This window comes from Squalius cephalus (genome assembly GCF_949319135.1).
Source record: "Squalius cephalus genome assembly, chromosome: 1".
NCBI lineage: Eukaryota > Metazoa > Chordata > Actinopteri > Cypriniformes > Leuciscidae > Squalius > Squalius cephalus.
In genome coordinates this window covers 19800496-19815804 of record NC_137122.1, presented here as the reverse complement: position 1 = coordinate 19815804, position 15309 = coordinate 19800496, and the positions used below count along the sequence as shown (strand labels likewise).

General features: G+C 35.1%; 2 protein-coding genes across 3 annotated transcripts in view; one reads left to right on the top strand and one right to left on the bottom strand.

The window, feature by feature from the left end:
* LOC307164701 (GTPase IMAP family member 9-like) overlaps positions 1 to 15309 on the bottom strand; it is a 138121-nt gene that overhangs the window by 66568 nt on the left and 56244 nt on the right. The window lies entirely within an intron of this gene.
* LOC307171229 (GTPase IMAP family member 9-like) lies at positions 3764 to 4783 on the top strand (the record flags this gene model as incomplete). The annotated part of the gene is made up of 2 exons (XM_079892726.1): positions 3764 to 3923; positions 4026 to 4783. The coding sequence occupies 2 exons, from the start codon at positions 3764 to 3766 to the stop codon at positions 4781 to 4783; spliced, it is 918 nt and encodes a 305-aa protein (XP_079748852.1).

Below are 15309 nucleotides of genomic sequence, written 5' to 3'. Positions count from 1 at the left end.
CATGCCGTCATTACTTTCAGTTTTGTAATTAGAGCATTCATTTGTGGAGTGGGAGAAGTTATTACATTTCTTACAAGGTCAGTCAGAAAAATAATACCGGTAACACTTTACAATATAATAAGGATCATTAGTTAACATGATCTAAGAATGAACAATACTTCTTCAGCATTTATTAATCTTAGTTTATGTTAATTTCAACATTTACTAATATGTTATTCAATTCAAATGTTGTATTTGTTAACATAAGTTAATGCACTGTGAACTAACATGAACAATGAACAGCTGTTATTAACCAACATTAACAAAGATTAATAAATACTGTAACGCATGTATTGCTCATTGTTAGTTCATGTTAGTTAATACATAAACTAATGGTAACTAATTAACCTTATTATAAAGTGTTACCAGAAAACCTTACGATCAAGCCTGTTTTATTTGATCAAATCCCTGTCATCAAAATATATATATATATATATAACCCCAATATTATTATATCTTTGATGGAAACTGTGTTGTTTCTCCTATCTAGGTTAGGAAACCTCTCCAGCACTCTTAAATAATTTAGGAGGTGAGACCTAGTCTTAACATTTATGAATCAAACTTATTCTGAAGTTTAGGAAAAAGAGTAAAATCACGTCATTCTAGTCACACTTTGGGTTTTACTATAAATAAAATTGATTATTATTATTCTTAGAATTTTGACGCACTTAAGACTAAAATTTTACACATATGTGCCCTGATTTTAGACTTTGTTATATTCTGCTTTATTTTGAATGTAGTATAAATACAAGTTCTGCTCTTTGGAGAAAACGTCATTTAACATTATCATAAAAGTTTCATTACATGTTTACAGAAAAACATATTCTATTTGACTGTTTTTATTTAATTAATTAATTTTTTTACAGTGAGCAATGATGCCAACTGTCTCTCTGCATCATCTGTTGGAGATTTCACACATTATCACCATTATTTTGTATTTATACATGTTTGTATGTACTTTAAGAAAACAGAAAAAAAACTATAAATAATACAGTAGTTTTTCTGTATACATTTTTTTTCTTGTAACCCAATAAATGATAAAATCAATAATAAAAAAAAAAAAAAAAAAAAATGTGTAGGCACACACAGACATAAAAAATTAGTGTATGAAACAATGGTGACAAACAGATCAACTCTGAACATAAGCTCATTATTTATTCATGCAGCAATGCATGATGGGGAGCCATGAATGAGTTTTGATTGGTGGCAACCAGAATGCACTGCAACAGTTCAGTTCAGTTTAGTTTATTTATCCCTTAGGAAATTAGTTTTGCACAGGTGCCACACATCACATAAACACGAACGCACAAGTAGACAAGTTAAAAAAGGCAAATGGTTGCAGACTATTCAACATTAAAATATTGAATAGCACTCCTCCCGCTCTATATCTACGGCCTGATGGGAGCATAACAAACTTTTTGTGTAATGGGTGTGATGGACAGTTGGTTATCGAATGGGCTTTTTTAACAACCCGTTCTTTATCAATGTCCTGTAGCAATATCTGTTGAACTCCAATTACTTTAGAAGCAGTACTAATCAGCTTAGTTGTTCTGTTTCTATTGGACAGGCTAATACAATCAAACCATACAATGTCGCAGTAACATGCTTTATAATTGTCACCATTATTGAGATTCACATGCTGATTCTTGATGGCTGTGTGTGTAAAAACAAAACAAAACAAAAAAAAAAAATATATTTTTTTTTGCATTTGAGAAACTTAAAACATAACATAAAACATAAACATAAAAACATAAGAAATTCTTTGGATTACATTGTAAAAATTTCATTTCAAGGACAGTGCTGCTATAATTAATAAAGTAAACCTAACTCAGAAATTGGGCTCTATATGAGTTCAGTGATTAAGGTCAAATGATTGTGAAATAATGATTACGTTAAACACAACCAACACCATCAGATCATCTTTTCTATTTGTTCATCTGGCTGTTATAACTTAATGATTTAAGGGTCAAGAGCCCAACTAAAACACTGAGCACCATAATGACGACTTAAAATTATGTGATTCAGTGATTCTGCTTGTTAACATCAGGTGTCTTCAGTGTTGGCTATAAAAAATAGAGATCTTAATTCATCTTTAACGTCTGTCTGTTATTCAGATATTTTTGTTTACTTTTTTTTTTTTGTAAATTTTACTCATTTTAAATGGTTAACTTTTAAGGAATTAATTTGATTAATTATTACTCAATTCTAATTTGTTAAATTTAATTAATAATATTGCTTGTAATCTGTTGCCACAATTTTATTGAGTAGATATAGCATATTAATTTTTACTGTGTAACACATTACGGGTCTCTTTGGGTGGAAGATGCCACAGTCACTTTACTTAATTTACTTTTTAAGCATTTAGATAACAATGGCTCACATGCCAGACTTTTATTTATTGACTTCTCCTCAGCTTTTAATACAATTCAACCTCATATTCTAACCACAAGGCTGCTAGAACAGTTTGATTTAAGCAATAACCTGGTAGGCTGGATCCTCAACTTTTTAACAAACAGGACGCAAAGAGTGAGAGTGAATGGCAATCTTTCTGAAAAAGTCTGTTCATCAACAGGCTCTCCACAAGGATGTGTACTCTCACCTTTGCTTTTTATCCTGTACACAAATATGTGCCAGAGCAGGTGGGAAAACAGGACTATAATTAAATACGCAGATGACTCCGTAATTGTCAGCCTGCTCCAAGACAGTGAAACAGGTCATGGCCCAGTCATCAATGACTTTGTTGAATGGTGTGAGGCGTCTCACCTTCAACTAAATGTAGTCAAAACAAATGACATGCTCATTGATTTTAGGAAAAAAAAAATATAAACAAACACAAGAACTTACATCAATCAGTGGTCAAACTGTTGAATGTGTCGATTCATATAAATACCTGGGAATGATAATTGACTCCAAACTCACATTTGGAACTAACTGTGAAGTGGTATGTAAAAAAGGACACCAGCGCCTGTTTTGTTTGAGGAAATTGAGTAAATTCCAGGTTGATAAATCCATCATGACCCTATTCTATCACGCTTTTATTGAGTCAGTTTTATCTTTTGCACTAGCAGCCTGGTTTGGGAATCTCACTTTGAAAAATAAAAACTCACTCAATCAAATAGTAAAGTGGTCTAGCAGGCTGATTGGTGAGCAACAGCCTAACGTGGAGACCTTATACACAAAACAGGTACAGCGCATAACTAGCTCAATTTTAAATGACAGTTCTCATTCACTGCACACAGAATTCCAGCTTCTACCCTCCGGGCGTAGGTTTATTATCCCCAGGTGTAAAACAAAAAGACACAAGAATAGTTTTGTTCCTGCAGCCATCACATTGAAGAATAAGAATAAGTTATAGCTATATTTTGCACAAGTGTTCATTCTGTTTTCTTGTAATATACAATATGTATCATTTTATTCCTTTGGTTTTATACGTGTCTACTGCAAACACATTTTTACCTATGTATTTAAATCTTTTATACTTGTATTTAACATACAATTTTTTACATATTCTTATGTATTATTTTATTTTTGGACCGATAAGAACTTTTTTGATGATTTTTGATGATGTGTGGTAATGTGATGATGTGTGACTCTACTGCAAACAAAATCTACCTTCGGGTATAAATAAAGTAACTTGAACTTGAACTTGAAGCTGTTAGGAGAAGAGCGCTTGAAGAAAACCTGGATTCTCTTCACCAGAGGAGACGAACTGGAGGAGGAAAACATGACATTAAAAGAGTTCATTAATAACACTGAACCACTGAAGAAACTCGTTCAGAAATATGATCAGAGATGTCATGTGTTCAACAACAAGAATAGAGGACACACTGAACAAGTTCAAATGCTGCTTATAAAAATACTTAAGACTTACTTTGACATACAAGGTGAGTCTTTAATTCCAATATTAACTAAATATTTTGGACACATTTTAATAAATATATTTGTTTGTGTGTTCATTTTATTTTATTTCTTTATGTATTGTGTAGAAGGAAAAGTAGCAGAGACACTGAAGCCGAATCCACTGATGAGGAAAATACCAAAAGACATTAATCCAGACACTCCAGTCTCCAGTCTCTCATCCAGACGGATTGTTCTTCTGGGTAAATCTGGTGTTGAGAAGAGTGCAGCTGGAAACACAATACTGGGACAGAGAAAGTTCAGATCTGTGATGAGTACTAGTTCAGTAACCTGTGAATGTTCAGATGCTCACGCCACTGTTTCAGGCAGATCTGTGTCTGTAGTTGATACTCCTCCATTCTTTGACACACACATGAAACATGAAAAGTTAATGATGGAGATCATGAGAAGTGTTTATATATCCAGACCTGGACCTCACGCTTTTATCATTATGTTTCCTGTGAATATGAGATTCACTGAACATGAGCAGCAGATTCCTCAGATGATTGAGATGTTGTTTGGTGAAGAAGTGTTAAAATACTCCATCATTCTCTTCACTCATGGAGATCTGCTGGAAGGAGTGTCTGTAGAGGAACTCGTTGAGAAGAACTGTAGATTAAGAGATCTAGTTCAGCAGTGTGGAGGCAGATTTCACGTCTTCAACAATAGAGATGTGAATAACAGAGATCAGGTGAATGATCTACTGAAGAAGATTGACACAATGATAGAGCAGAATGGAGGAGGACACTACAGTAATCAGATGTTTGAAGATGCTCGGAGATTCAGGCAAGAGGAAGAAGAGCAGAGAGAGAGAGGAAGAGGAGAGAAAACTACAAGAGGAGATTGAGACAGAGGAAAGATTCAGAGCAGCGTATCAGAGAAAACAAGAGAAGAGACAGAGAATGATGGAGACAGAGGAGAGAATCAGAGCAGAGTATCAGAGAAAACAAGAGGAGAGACAGAGAATGATGATGGAGACAGAGGAGAGAATCAGAGCAGCGTATCAGAGAGAGGAGAGACAAAAAGAGACCTGTGTCTGTAGTTGATACTCTCTGGATTCTTTCTTTCCATGAAAACCTGATGAGTTAATGACAGAGATATCTTCACTTCTGGTCTACATGCTCTTCTCATTGTTGAAGTGAGACAGAAGAGAAAACTATAGCAGTTCCGCATCATTCATCAGTGGAGCTGATGAGACCGAGACGAAGAGGACAGAAAACAACAAGAGGACTAAACTGAGAGTGAGAGTGAGAAAGCACACACAGGAGAGAAGAATATAAACCGTGACGAGCAAAAGAGAGGATTCAGAGATTGAAGAAAAGGACAGAGCAGCAAGAGAAGCGTCTGCACGTTTAAAGGGGTGGTTCAGGATTTTGGACATCGGACCTCATTTCCAAGTTAGTCCAAATGTCCAATGTCCAAAATCCTGAACCACCCCTTTAACTAAACCGCTGATATCAGCTCATCACTGCTGTTCTCCAGATGAATAACTCAAGAACAGGATAAAACACTAATACAGCAGAACAGCTGGACATGAACATCTGCATCCAGATGATATATGGCACTGGATCAGTGGCAGTCAGGTAAAGAAATGTTGATTGTTTATATTAAACTGTGATATTGATACTTAGGATTTTTATATTTGTTGCATAAAGTCATCATTTACTGTCAGTTGTGTTCACACAGAGCAGAACCTGCACATCTCTATCAGCGCTATTCAACACTTCAGCACCTAAATACTGTGTTTCTCAGTGTTTCAGCTGCATGAGGATGATGATGATGATGAGGTGAGCTCTCACTACTTCTGCCCTTCTTTGATTTTCTGCTATTGTTAAGGCATTAATAACGCTTCATTCTTAAAGGATTAGTTCACTTCAGAATTAAAATGTCCTGATAATTTGCTCTCCCCCACGTCATCCAAGATGTTCATGTCTTTCTTTCTTCAGTCAAAAAGAAATTGAGGAAAACATTTCAGGATGTTTCTCCATATAGTGACTTCAAAGTCTCGACACGATCCCAGCTGAGTAATAAGAGTCTTATCTAGACAAACCATCGGCCATTGAAAGGTTACGCGTGATCCGGTTCATAAATGTAGGAAAGGGTGAAAAACTCCTCCTCATTTTCTCCTCCAACTTCAAAATAGCCCAACATCGTTGTTTTATCTTTTATATCTTTATTGATTTGTAAATGGCGTTTGACTTAGTCTTTGCACATTGGCTTTGTAAATACTGGGTCTGTTCTTCCGCCTTCGTCACACGTGACCTTTCAACGTGATTACGTAATGTGTGGCGCATCACAGCTAGTGCACGACAAGCATTTGTGGTTAAAAAGTATATAAATGTTTATTTTTGTTATAAAATGGCCACTGGTTTGTCTAGATAAGACTCTTATTACTCGGCTGGGATCGTGTCGAGACTTTAAAGTCCCCATTGAAGACACTATGTGATGCGATCTGGGAAAGCCCGTCAGATGTCACGCTGGTATGTTTTCAGTAAAGTCTAAAAATAGGTTGAATGTCAGGTTTTTTTGTCAAAATTGTGTTTTCATTAAATTATTATTCTATAACATCTTGTTTATCATCTCTGAATATATCTTGGGAAAATTCACTAGTTTAGTGCAGAAAAATAGCGATTTATAGTAGCAAGCTGAAAAGACTTTCTCGTCTTGCTCTTTAAAGCTATGGTCTACGATTTCAAAGATTGTTCATTATTAATAACCTCGTTCAGATGCTGGTTATGGTTCTACAGTACAATCCTAACAATATGAAGAGAAAAAAGAATGAAAAAAATCCATTCACTCTATTGGGTGTACAGCTGCAGAGAAGTTGACCAATGTAAGCTGTCCGGCCGGACAGCTTACATTGGTCAACTGCTCTCATCCAATCCCCTGCTCCACTTGAAACTCCACGTGGCGCTCGCGTCTCCACCCCGCCCCGCCCCGCCCCCCTCCTGCGATATGAAATTTCGCGCTGACAGTCTATGGTAGCTAGCAAAGTAGCATCAGCTCAGCAATGGAGAAAAAACAAACCGACAGCAGCAAGCGGCCCTGCTTGCCCCTACACTCACGGCTGACTTTTTGTTGAGCAGGTAAGCATTTATTTATACTTTTATGGTGTGAGGTGTTACATAAATAGTTTTTTATCAGTCTGACAACATGCTCATGCTGCCGGTCGGCATTGGACTGTTAGCCGTTCAGCATCGCCTATCACGGGTCAAAGTAATTATATTTCTTGAAGTGCTTGAATATATTTCAGTAGGCCTAGCGGGTTTCTGTTAGAACATTGCATGTGTTGCTAATCTTGCGTGGGCGTGAACTCAAACGTGTGCCTCTGAGCTATTTTGTTAGGACAATGGTGACATTGAATTGTTGATGAAGCAACTAAGTTCAAGTGTCGAAAGTCAACTTTACATATGATGTGTCATTAGCGAGGTCATTAGATTGAAGCGACTAAGCAATGTTGTGAAAGTAAATGACGTCAATCAGTCAAAATTGTAAGTGTTCATTCCTTCAAGGCTTTATGTGTTCACTGCTTTCAGCTGTGAGAGAGGATGTTTACTACCGGTGATCACAGCTTGACTGAGTGACGTTGTTCAGGTCGTTTCCCGGTGGGAGGGATCAGGTAGCACAGAGGGGAGGGGTGTGTGTGTGGAGGGGCGGGATGAGTTTTTTAAAACTTCCCAACCGTCTCAGGCATTCTCGACCGATTTTCAACATCGTAGACTACAGCTTTAAGAAATCGCCCAGTGGAAAGGAGGTGCAAAAAAAAAAAAAAAAAATCGCCAATACAGCTCTCCTTCTCTCCTTCTCTTAACACTACAAAGACATTTCACCTATCAAAATAAACCACATAACAGAATAAAGGTCCCGCTTGTTCTGTGTAAACTACAACGGCACTCAAGTTTTTTTAAACGTTTTTTTTTATCCAACGTTATCGTGTGATGCGGAGCACGAGAACAACGGAGTCTGAAGTTGCTACTCGCTTAAAAGATCTTGGTCGCCTCTCAATCGTCCAATTTCAAAACAGTTTTCACAAGATGAATTGAGTTCGTAAGCTTTCGAATGATACCTAATCTATGATGATTACTAAAATATGTGATATGAAAAAAAGGCAATAATAAAAGAGCGCCAGTCGTCCCGCTAGCAGGACGTGACAGTTAATTAAACCTGTTTTTCTCAAAATACCGTTCCTGAAAATCATAGCGATCAGCCGACCATTCAGATAACCATAACTTTTGTTACAGACAAAGGATGAAAAATAAAAACAAATTTGGAATGGGCTTGAAACCAGCTTTAATATGGTTTTCCCAGATCGCATCTGGAGAAACATCCTGGAATGTTTTCCTCAAAAACCTTCATTTATTTTCCACTGAAGAAAGAAAGACATGGACATCTTGGATGACGTGGGGGAGAGTAAATTATCAGGAAATATTAATTCTGAAGTGAACTAATCCTTTAATATCAAGCAAACATTTACCTTCTTTTAGAAGTCTAATTTACCTTCTCTACTTATGTTAACTCTGGTGTTGTTTGCTCCTCTTACTGTTGATTATGATCTCATTTTATGAATAAATATCTAATGCATTTGCTTTATTAAAGCATAAAAAGAAAATTAATACATAATGCTACTCATTTGCTTTAGTAAATCCTGTTCTATTATTTCTAAAATCAGTGTAATTTATATTCCAGTAGACCTCAGATACGCTGAAGATAAGAGAGGAAAGCAGACACATGCAGCTCAAACTAAAACAAGATGTAAGTTATTTCTTCATCATTATGATCTAAATAGTTTTAGAAATTCTTCATCATTCCTCATAAAGCAAGATAACCAGTCTGTTTTTATTGAATAAAATGAGATTTTAATGAATGATCTGATGGCCACAAGCATATTATTTTATGCTTCGCATTTATGTTCACACTATTACCATAATCACATGTTTAACAGCAGATGAAACTCATTGTGTTTTAGGGACTCGACACAGTGAGATCTTCAAGACACATCATGAACTTTGTCTTCATGAGATTGGCCAACTGATGAACAACAAGACAGTATTGTTCAGGATTTAGTCTTTTCATGAGTTCCTGTATCCTGTTACAAACAGTGCAATATGTTGCTTAAATGTTTGTTAAATAATGAGTCTTTCGTCTGAATTGTTTTGTTTGTTCGTGTTCAGTGTTGTTCCTGGATTCAGTTCTGGATTGTTTTCTCAGTAGTTTGTGCTTTTGTGGACCCGTGTTGATATGTGTAAAACTTCTCAGAAATGCTCTCAAGAATAGTCTTAAGGTTTGACTTAAGCTTAGTGCTCACTCGTCAGACTGTAGGATCATGATCCTCGTTGTAAGTCATGTCACACTGTAAGATCTCAGTGCTCATTAATGTCAGACTGTACGACCGTCAAGACGCACTAAAAACGGACACGCAAAAACTTTTACATCAATCAATGACCCGTTCGGTGTCAAGAAATCTCTTACGTTAATATTGGTCACGGCTTGTCTTGAAAAACGAAGAGAATGTGTGGCGGTTGTCGTAGTAGAAGTCAATGCAGGACTGAGATCTTCTGACACTGACAGAAATTCGTCTGAGGTCAAATGTGATCGTAACGGTCATTAATCGGCTGTCGGTGAACACGTTAAACTAACGATCAAAGACTTCAGATTTTAGCCCAGGATCAGAGGAATCTTTTGGGATTTGTAAAATATGCAAAAATCACACAGTGTACACCCGGCTTTAAGTGTCAGAAAATTCTTAGTAAACAGTGTGACTTGTCTAGGAGTCGGAGACTTTTATAGAGAAGCTAAAAGCAGCTTCAGTAAAGTCTAGGACTGATTGTTAGAAGTGCTGTGAACTGAGGACTACAATGATCACTGGTCTTACAATCATTTAAGACACTGAAACTTTAATATTTAAATTCATTTTAAAAAATTGCTTTGCATTGTGCAAAATTATCATGAATTAGTATCGATGCCGTGGAATCCTTTTCAGTAGAGGCCAGAAGTGATGAAACTCATATCTTCACCCTTTATCCAAATACTTTTAAAAACGAGTTCAAGATTTTGCAATCATATTGCATAGTTGTGTTTGGATTCAATTGTTTTATTTGTGATGATAATGCAATGAAACATGCCAAATCATACAAAGAAATTATGGACACATGCAAAAAATGAGAGAGAACCAGGCCAATATTAATAACTGATGCTGTTGTCAGTTTATTATTTTTCCTGTGAGCTTTTTTTGTTCTTCATGAAGCTGTAGTTCGCCTTTATTTTGCTAAATAAATTTGTCAGATGAATACCTTCACTAAGTTTAGTGGTTTATTCTTCCTTCATATTTTAAAATATTTAAAAATATATTTATAAATTTTCTTCATATTTTGATGGATAAAGCGAACTTGTAAGGTCATTAAAAACAAAATGGCCACTAGTGTATGTGTGGTCAGTGTCTCAGTGTGATTCAGACCCTGCTAACTGTGGACTGAAGAGCTCAAGTCATCACTGATGCACTGATGATTTCTTCCAGTCGACAAAACATGCCGTCATTACTTTCAGTTTTGTAATTAGAGCATTCATTTGTGGAGTGGGAGAAGTTATTACATTTCTTACAAGGTCAGTCAGAAAAATAATACCGGTAACACTTTACAATATAATAAGGATCATTAGTTAACATGATCTAAGAATGAACAATACTTCTTCAGCATTTATTAATCTTAGTTTATGTTAATTGCAACATTTACTAATATGTTATTCAATTCAAATGTTGTATTTGTTAACATAAGTTAAAACATGAACAATGAACAGCTGTTATTAACCAACATTAACAAAGATAAATAAATACAGTAACACATGTATTGCTCATTGTTAGTTCATGTTAGTTAATACATAAACTAATGGTAACTAATTAACCTTATTATAAAGTGTTACCAGAAAACCTTACGATCAAGCCTGTTTTGTTTTATCAAATCCCTGTCATCATATCATAATAAATATATATATATATATATATATATATATATATATATATATATATATATATATATATATATATATATATATATAACCCCAATATTATTATATCTTTGATGGAAACTGTGTTGTTGTTTCTCCTATCTAGGTTAGGAAACCTCTCCAGCACTCTTAAATAATTTAGGAGGTGAGACCTAGTCTTAACATTTATGAATCAAACTTATTCTGAAGTTTAGGAAAAAGAGTAAAATCACGTCATTCTAGTCACACTTTGGGTTTTACTATAAATAAAATTGATTATTATTATTCTTAGAATTTTGATGCACTTAAGACTAAAAATTTACACATATGGGCCCTGATTTTAGACTTTGTTATATTCTGCTTTATTTTGAATGTAGTATAAATACAAGTTCTGCTCTTTGGAGAAAACGTCATTTAACATTATCATAAAAGTTTCATTACATGTTTACAGAAAAACATATTCTATTTGACTCTTTTTATTTAATTAATTTATAATTTTTTTTACAGTGAGCAATGATGCCAACTGTCTCTCTGCATCATCTGTTGGAGATTTCACACATTATCACCATTATTTTGTATTTATACATGTTTGTATGTACTTTAAGAAAACAGAAAAAAAACTATAAATAATACAGTAGTTTTTCTGTATACATTTTTTTCTTGTAACCCAATAAATGATAAAATCAATAATAAAAATAAAAAAATTCAAAAAAAAAATTGTAGGCACACACAGACATAAAAAATTAGTGTATGAAACAATGGTGACAAACAGATCAACTCTGAACATAAGCTCATTATTTATTCATGCAGCAATGCATGATGGGGAGCCATGAATGAGTTTTGATTGGTGGCACCCAGAATGCACTGCAACAGTTTAGTTTATTTATCCCTTAGGAAATTAGTTTTGCACAGGTGCCACACATCACATAAACACGAACGCACAAGTAGACAAGTTAAAAAAGGCAAATGGTTGCAGACTATTCAACATTAAAATATAGAATAGCACTCCTCCCGCTCTATATCTACGGCCTGATGGGAGCATAACAAACTCTTTGTGTAATGGGTGTGATGGACAGTTGGTTATCGAATGGGCTTTTTTAACAACCCATTCTTTATCAATGTCCTGTAGCAATATCTGTTGAACTCCAATTACTTTAGAAGCAGTACTAATCAGCTTAGTTGTTCTGTTTCTATTGGACAGGCTAATACAATCAAACCATACAATGTCGCAGTAACATGCTTTATAATTGTCACCATTATTGAGATTCACATGCTGATTTTTGATGGCTGTGTGTGTAAAAACAAAACAAAACAAAAATATAGATATTTTTTTTTGCATATGAGAAACTTAAAACATAAACATAAAAACATAAGAAATTCTTTGGATTACATTGTAAAAATTTCATTTCAAGGACAGTGCTGCTATAATTAATAAAGTAAACCTAACTCAGAAATTGGGCTCTATATGAGTTCAGTGATTCAGGTCAAATGATTGTGAAATAATGATTATGTTAAAACACAACCAACACCATCAGATCATCTTTTCTATTTGTTCATCTGGCTGTTATAACTTAATGATTTAAGGGTCAAGAGCCCAACTAAAACACTGAGCACCATAATGATGACTTAAAATTATGTGATTCAGTGATTCTGCTTGTTAACATCAGGTGTCTTCAGTGTTGGCAATAAAAAATAGAGTTCTTAATTCATCTTTAACGTCTGTCTGTTATTCAGATATTTTTGTTTACTTTTTTTTTTTTTTTTTTTTTTTTTACTCATTTTAAATGGTTAACTTTTAAGGAATTAATTTGATTAATTATTACTCAATTCTAATTTGTTAAATTTAATTAATAATATTGCTTGTAATCTGTTGCTACAATTTTATTGAGTAGATAAAGCGTATTCATTTTTACTGTGTAACACATTACGGGTCTCTTCGGGTTCGACAAAATGTTTGGACCCGTGTAGACCTCTGCTAGCGGCTCGCTTATGCTGTTGTTGTTTGGATCATGGCAAGCAGACTTTGGTACAACTGGAGAACTAAAACGAGGACCAATATCAGCGTGGCGTTTTCAAGATGCCTAGAGCTTCGTGACAAACTTGGACTTGACAGAGATGTCGCTCCTTTATTTTATTAGTACTTTATTAGACAGCTGAGCAAATGAACATTAAACGAATCAGTGTTATATATTCTTAGAATATGATCAGTATATTATTCTAATGTTGACATAACTTACTGCTAGTCTCATATAGCCAACAAACTAACACATAGAATAACATTGTAACTTTCAACACACTCAAATGCAGTTTAGTATAGCCTAATAGTGTAGACCAAGTGAAACAGCGCTGCATTACCTCACAAGATTAATTTGTCTAATAAACTGACCTGTGTGAGTATTAATACAGCACTTGAGTGTAGTTCGGTAGAATTAAATCGCGACCTGTATTCACTCATCCATAAACATTATTAGATCCATCAGCCTTTATTATTGTAAGAGGTTTTTGTTGCTTATATAGGAATGTGTTGAGATTAACACTTTGTGAGGAACTACGAAACACAAATTGTTTATTATTCCTAATAGAGAAGGCAGCAGATTTATTTAAATGGTTTAATAAAAATAAAGTTTAGTAAATAAATAATTAAATATTTTCACCAGCCATTTTTAGGTAGGCTAGCATATGTGCTGTGATCAGTTATTAGTTGCTAAACTTCTTCACTTTCACTTTGGCCTGTGTGTTTGTGATTATTATTCAGTTGAAGGACAACCTTAGACCCATCTCCTGTCATACATGTCAGTTTCACCTTACTTAAAAATTCACGAATCCTACGACCTAATGAATCCAACCTTTCCGCTGCAGCAGTAAAAATACTCCTGAATTTCTGATAGACAAATTCTTTAGCTCTCTTCCAGGCTTTCCTAATCCAGCTTTCCTTTGTTTTCTGCACAGGTTTAGTATCATCCCCATCATTCTCTTTCGGTCTCTCTTCCTCCACTTCCTCTCTCATCTCTTCTTCCTCTTGTCTGAATCTCTGAGCATCTTGAAACATCTGATTACTGTAGTGTCCTCCTCCATTCTGCTCTATCATTGTGTCAATCTTCTTCAGTAGATCATTCGCCTGCTTTCCTTTTCTCATGTCTTTATTGTTCATGATGTGATATCTTCCTCCACACTGTTGAACAAACCTGCTAAGAGTTTCATTCTCTCTGATGAGATCTTCCACACTCTTTCCCTCTAACTGATCACTGTGGGTGAACATAGGGATTGTGTACTTTGCTACTTCTTTTCCATAAATTCTTTCAATATTTGTAATGTAATTTTCATCTTCATGTTTGGTTTTCTCTTTAAGTGACACCACATACAGGAATGCATGTGGACCTGGACTGCAGAGGGCAACACTATTTGCCATTTCTTGTGCTAAATCTTCAGGTTTTGAAGTTAGATCTGAAAATCCAGGAGTGTCAAAAACAGACACTTCTCTCCCTGAAACTACTGATCTGTGAACCTCACACTGTTTTGTTACAGAGCTTAAGCTGCACTCAGAATTAAACACATGTTTTCTTAGTATGGTGTTCCCCGTTGCACTCTTTCCAGAGCCCGTCTTCCCCAGAAGAAGTAACCTTCTCTCATTATTGTTGGTTTCATGCTCTGCTGGTGACTGTCTCTGCAGAAAAGTGTCCGTCACTGAAGCTGTTTCACAAAGAAGAAGAAAATAGTCATGGTCAAATTAAATATTAATATTGATAGTTATTGCTCTTATATTGTACTTAGTGAATACATGCGTAACAAAAGTAAACTGTTGATTATACAGTGTGTGCAGAATTATTAGGCACGTTGATTTTCTGATCATATTTTATTCCCAGGCACATTTTGCCAATTCCAAACCATATTAATCTTAATAACTACTATTAATTTTGTATTTAATCATTTATAAGTGATATATAATTGGTCATGAAGGCTGGAAATGAAAAACGCCTTATTTTCAGGTGTGCAGAATTATTAGGCAAGTTTTCTTTTACAGATAAAATAAGCCAAAAAAGAGATTTAACTAAGCCTGACAAGTCAAAAATTATTAAATGCCCATGAGACAAATGCAATACTAATGCAAAACTATAAATGGCAGTTAAGGCATGACCATTGGACAGTGAAATACTCATTGGGTCAGCAGGGTCAGACAAAAACAGGTGGAGAAGAAAAGACACATGTTAACTGCAAAAGAATGAAGAATTAAGGTGAAGAATTAAGTGTGAAACCATCAGGAACCTTTAAGTCTTCAGCGCCACCATTTTCCAGAACTGCAGCCTATGAATTCTTCAAATAGTGGTAGAAGAGGATGTGGTGCTGGTCCTTCAAGAGTCACTCTCAATCTGGGGTGCGTTTCCCGAAAGCATCGTT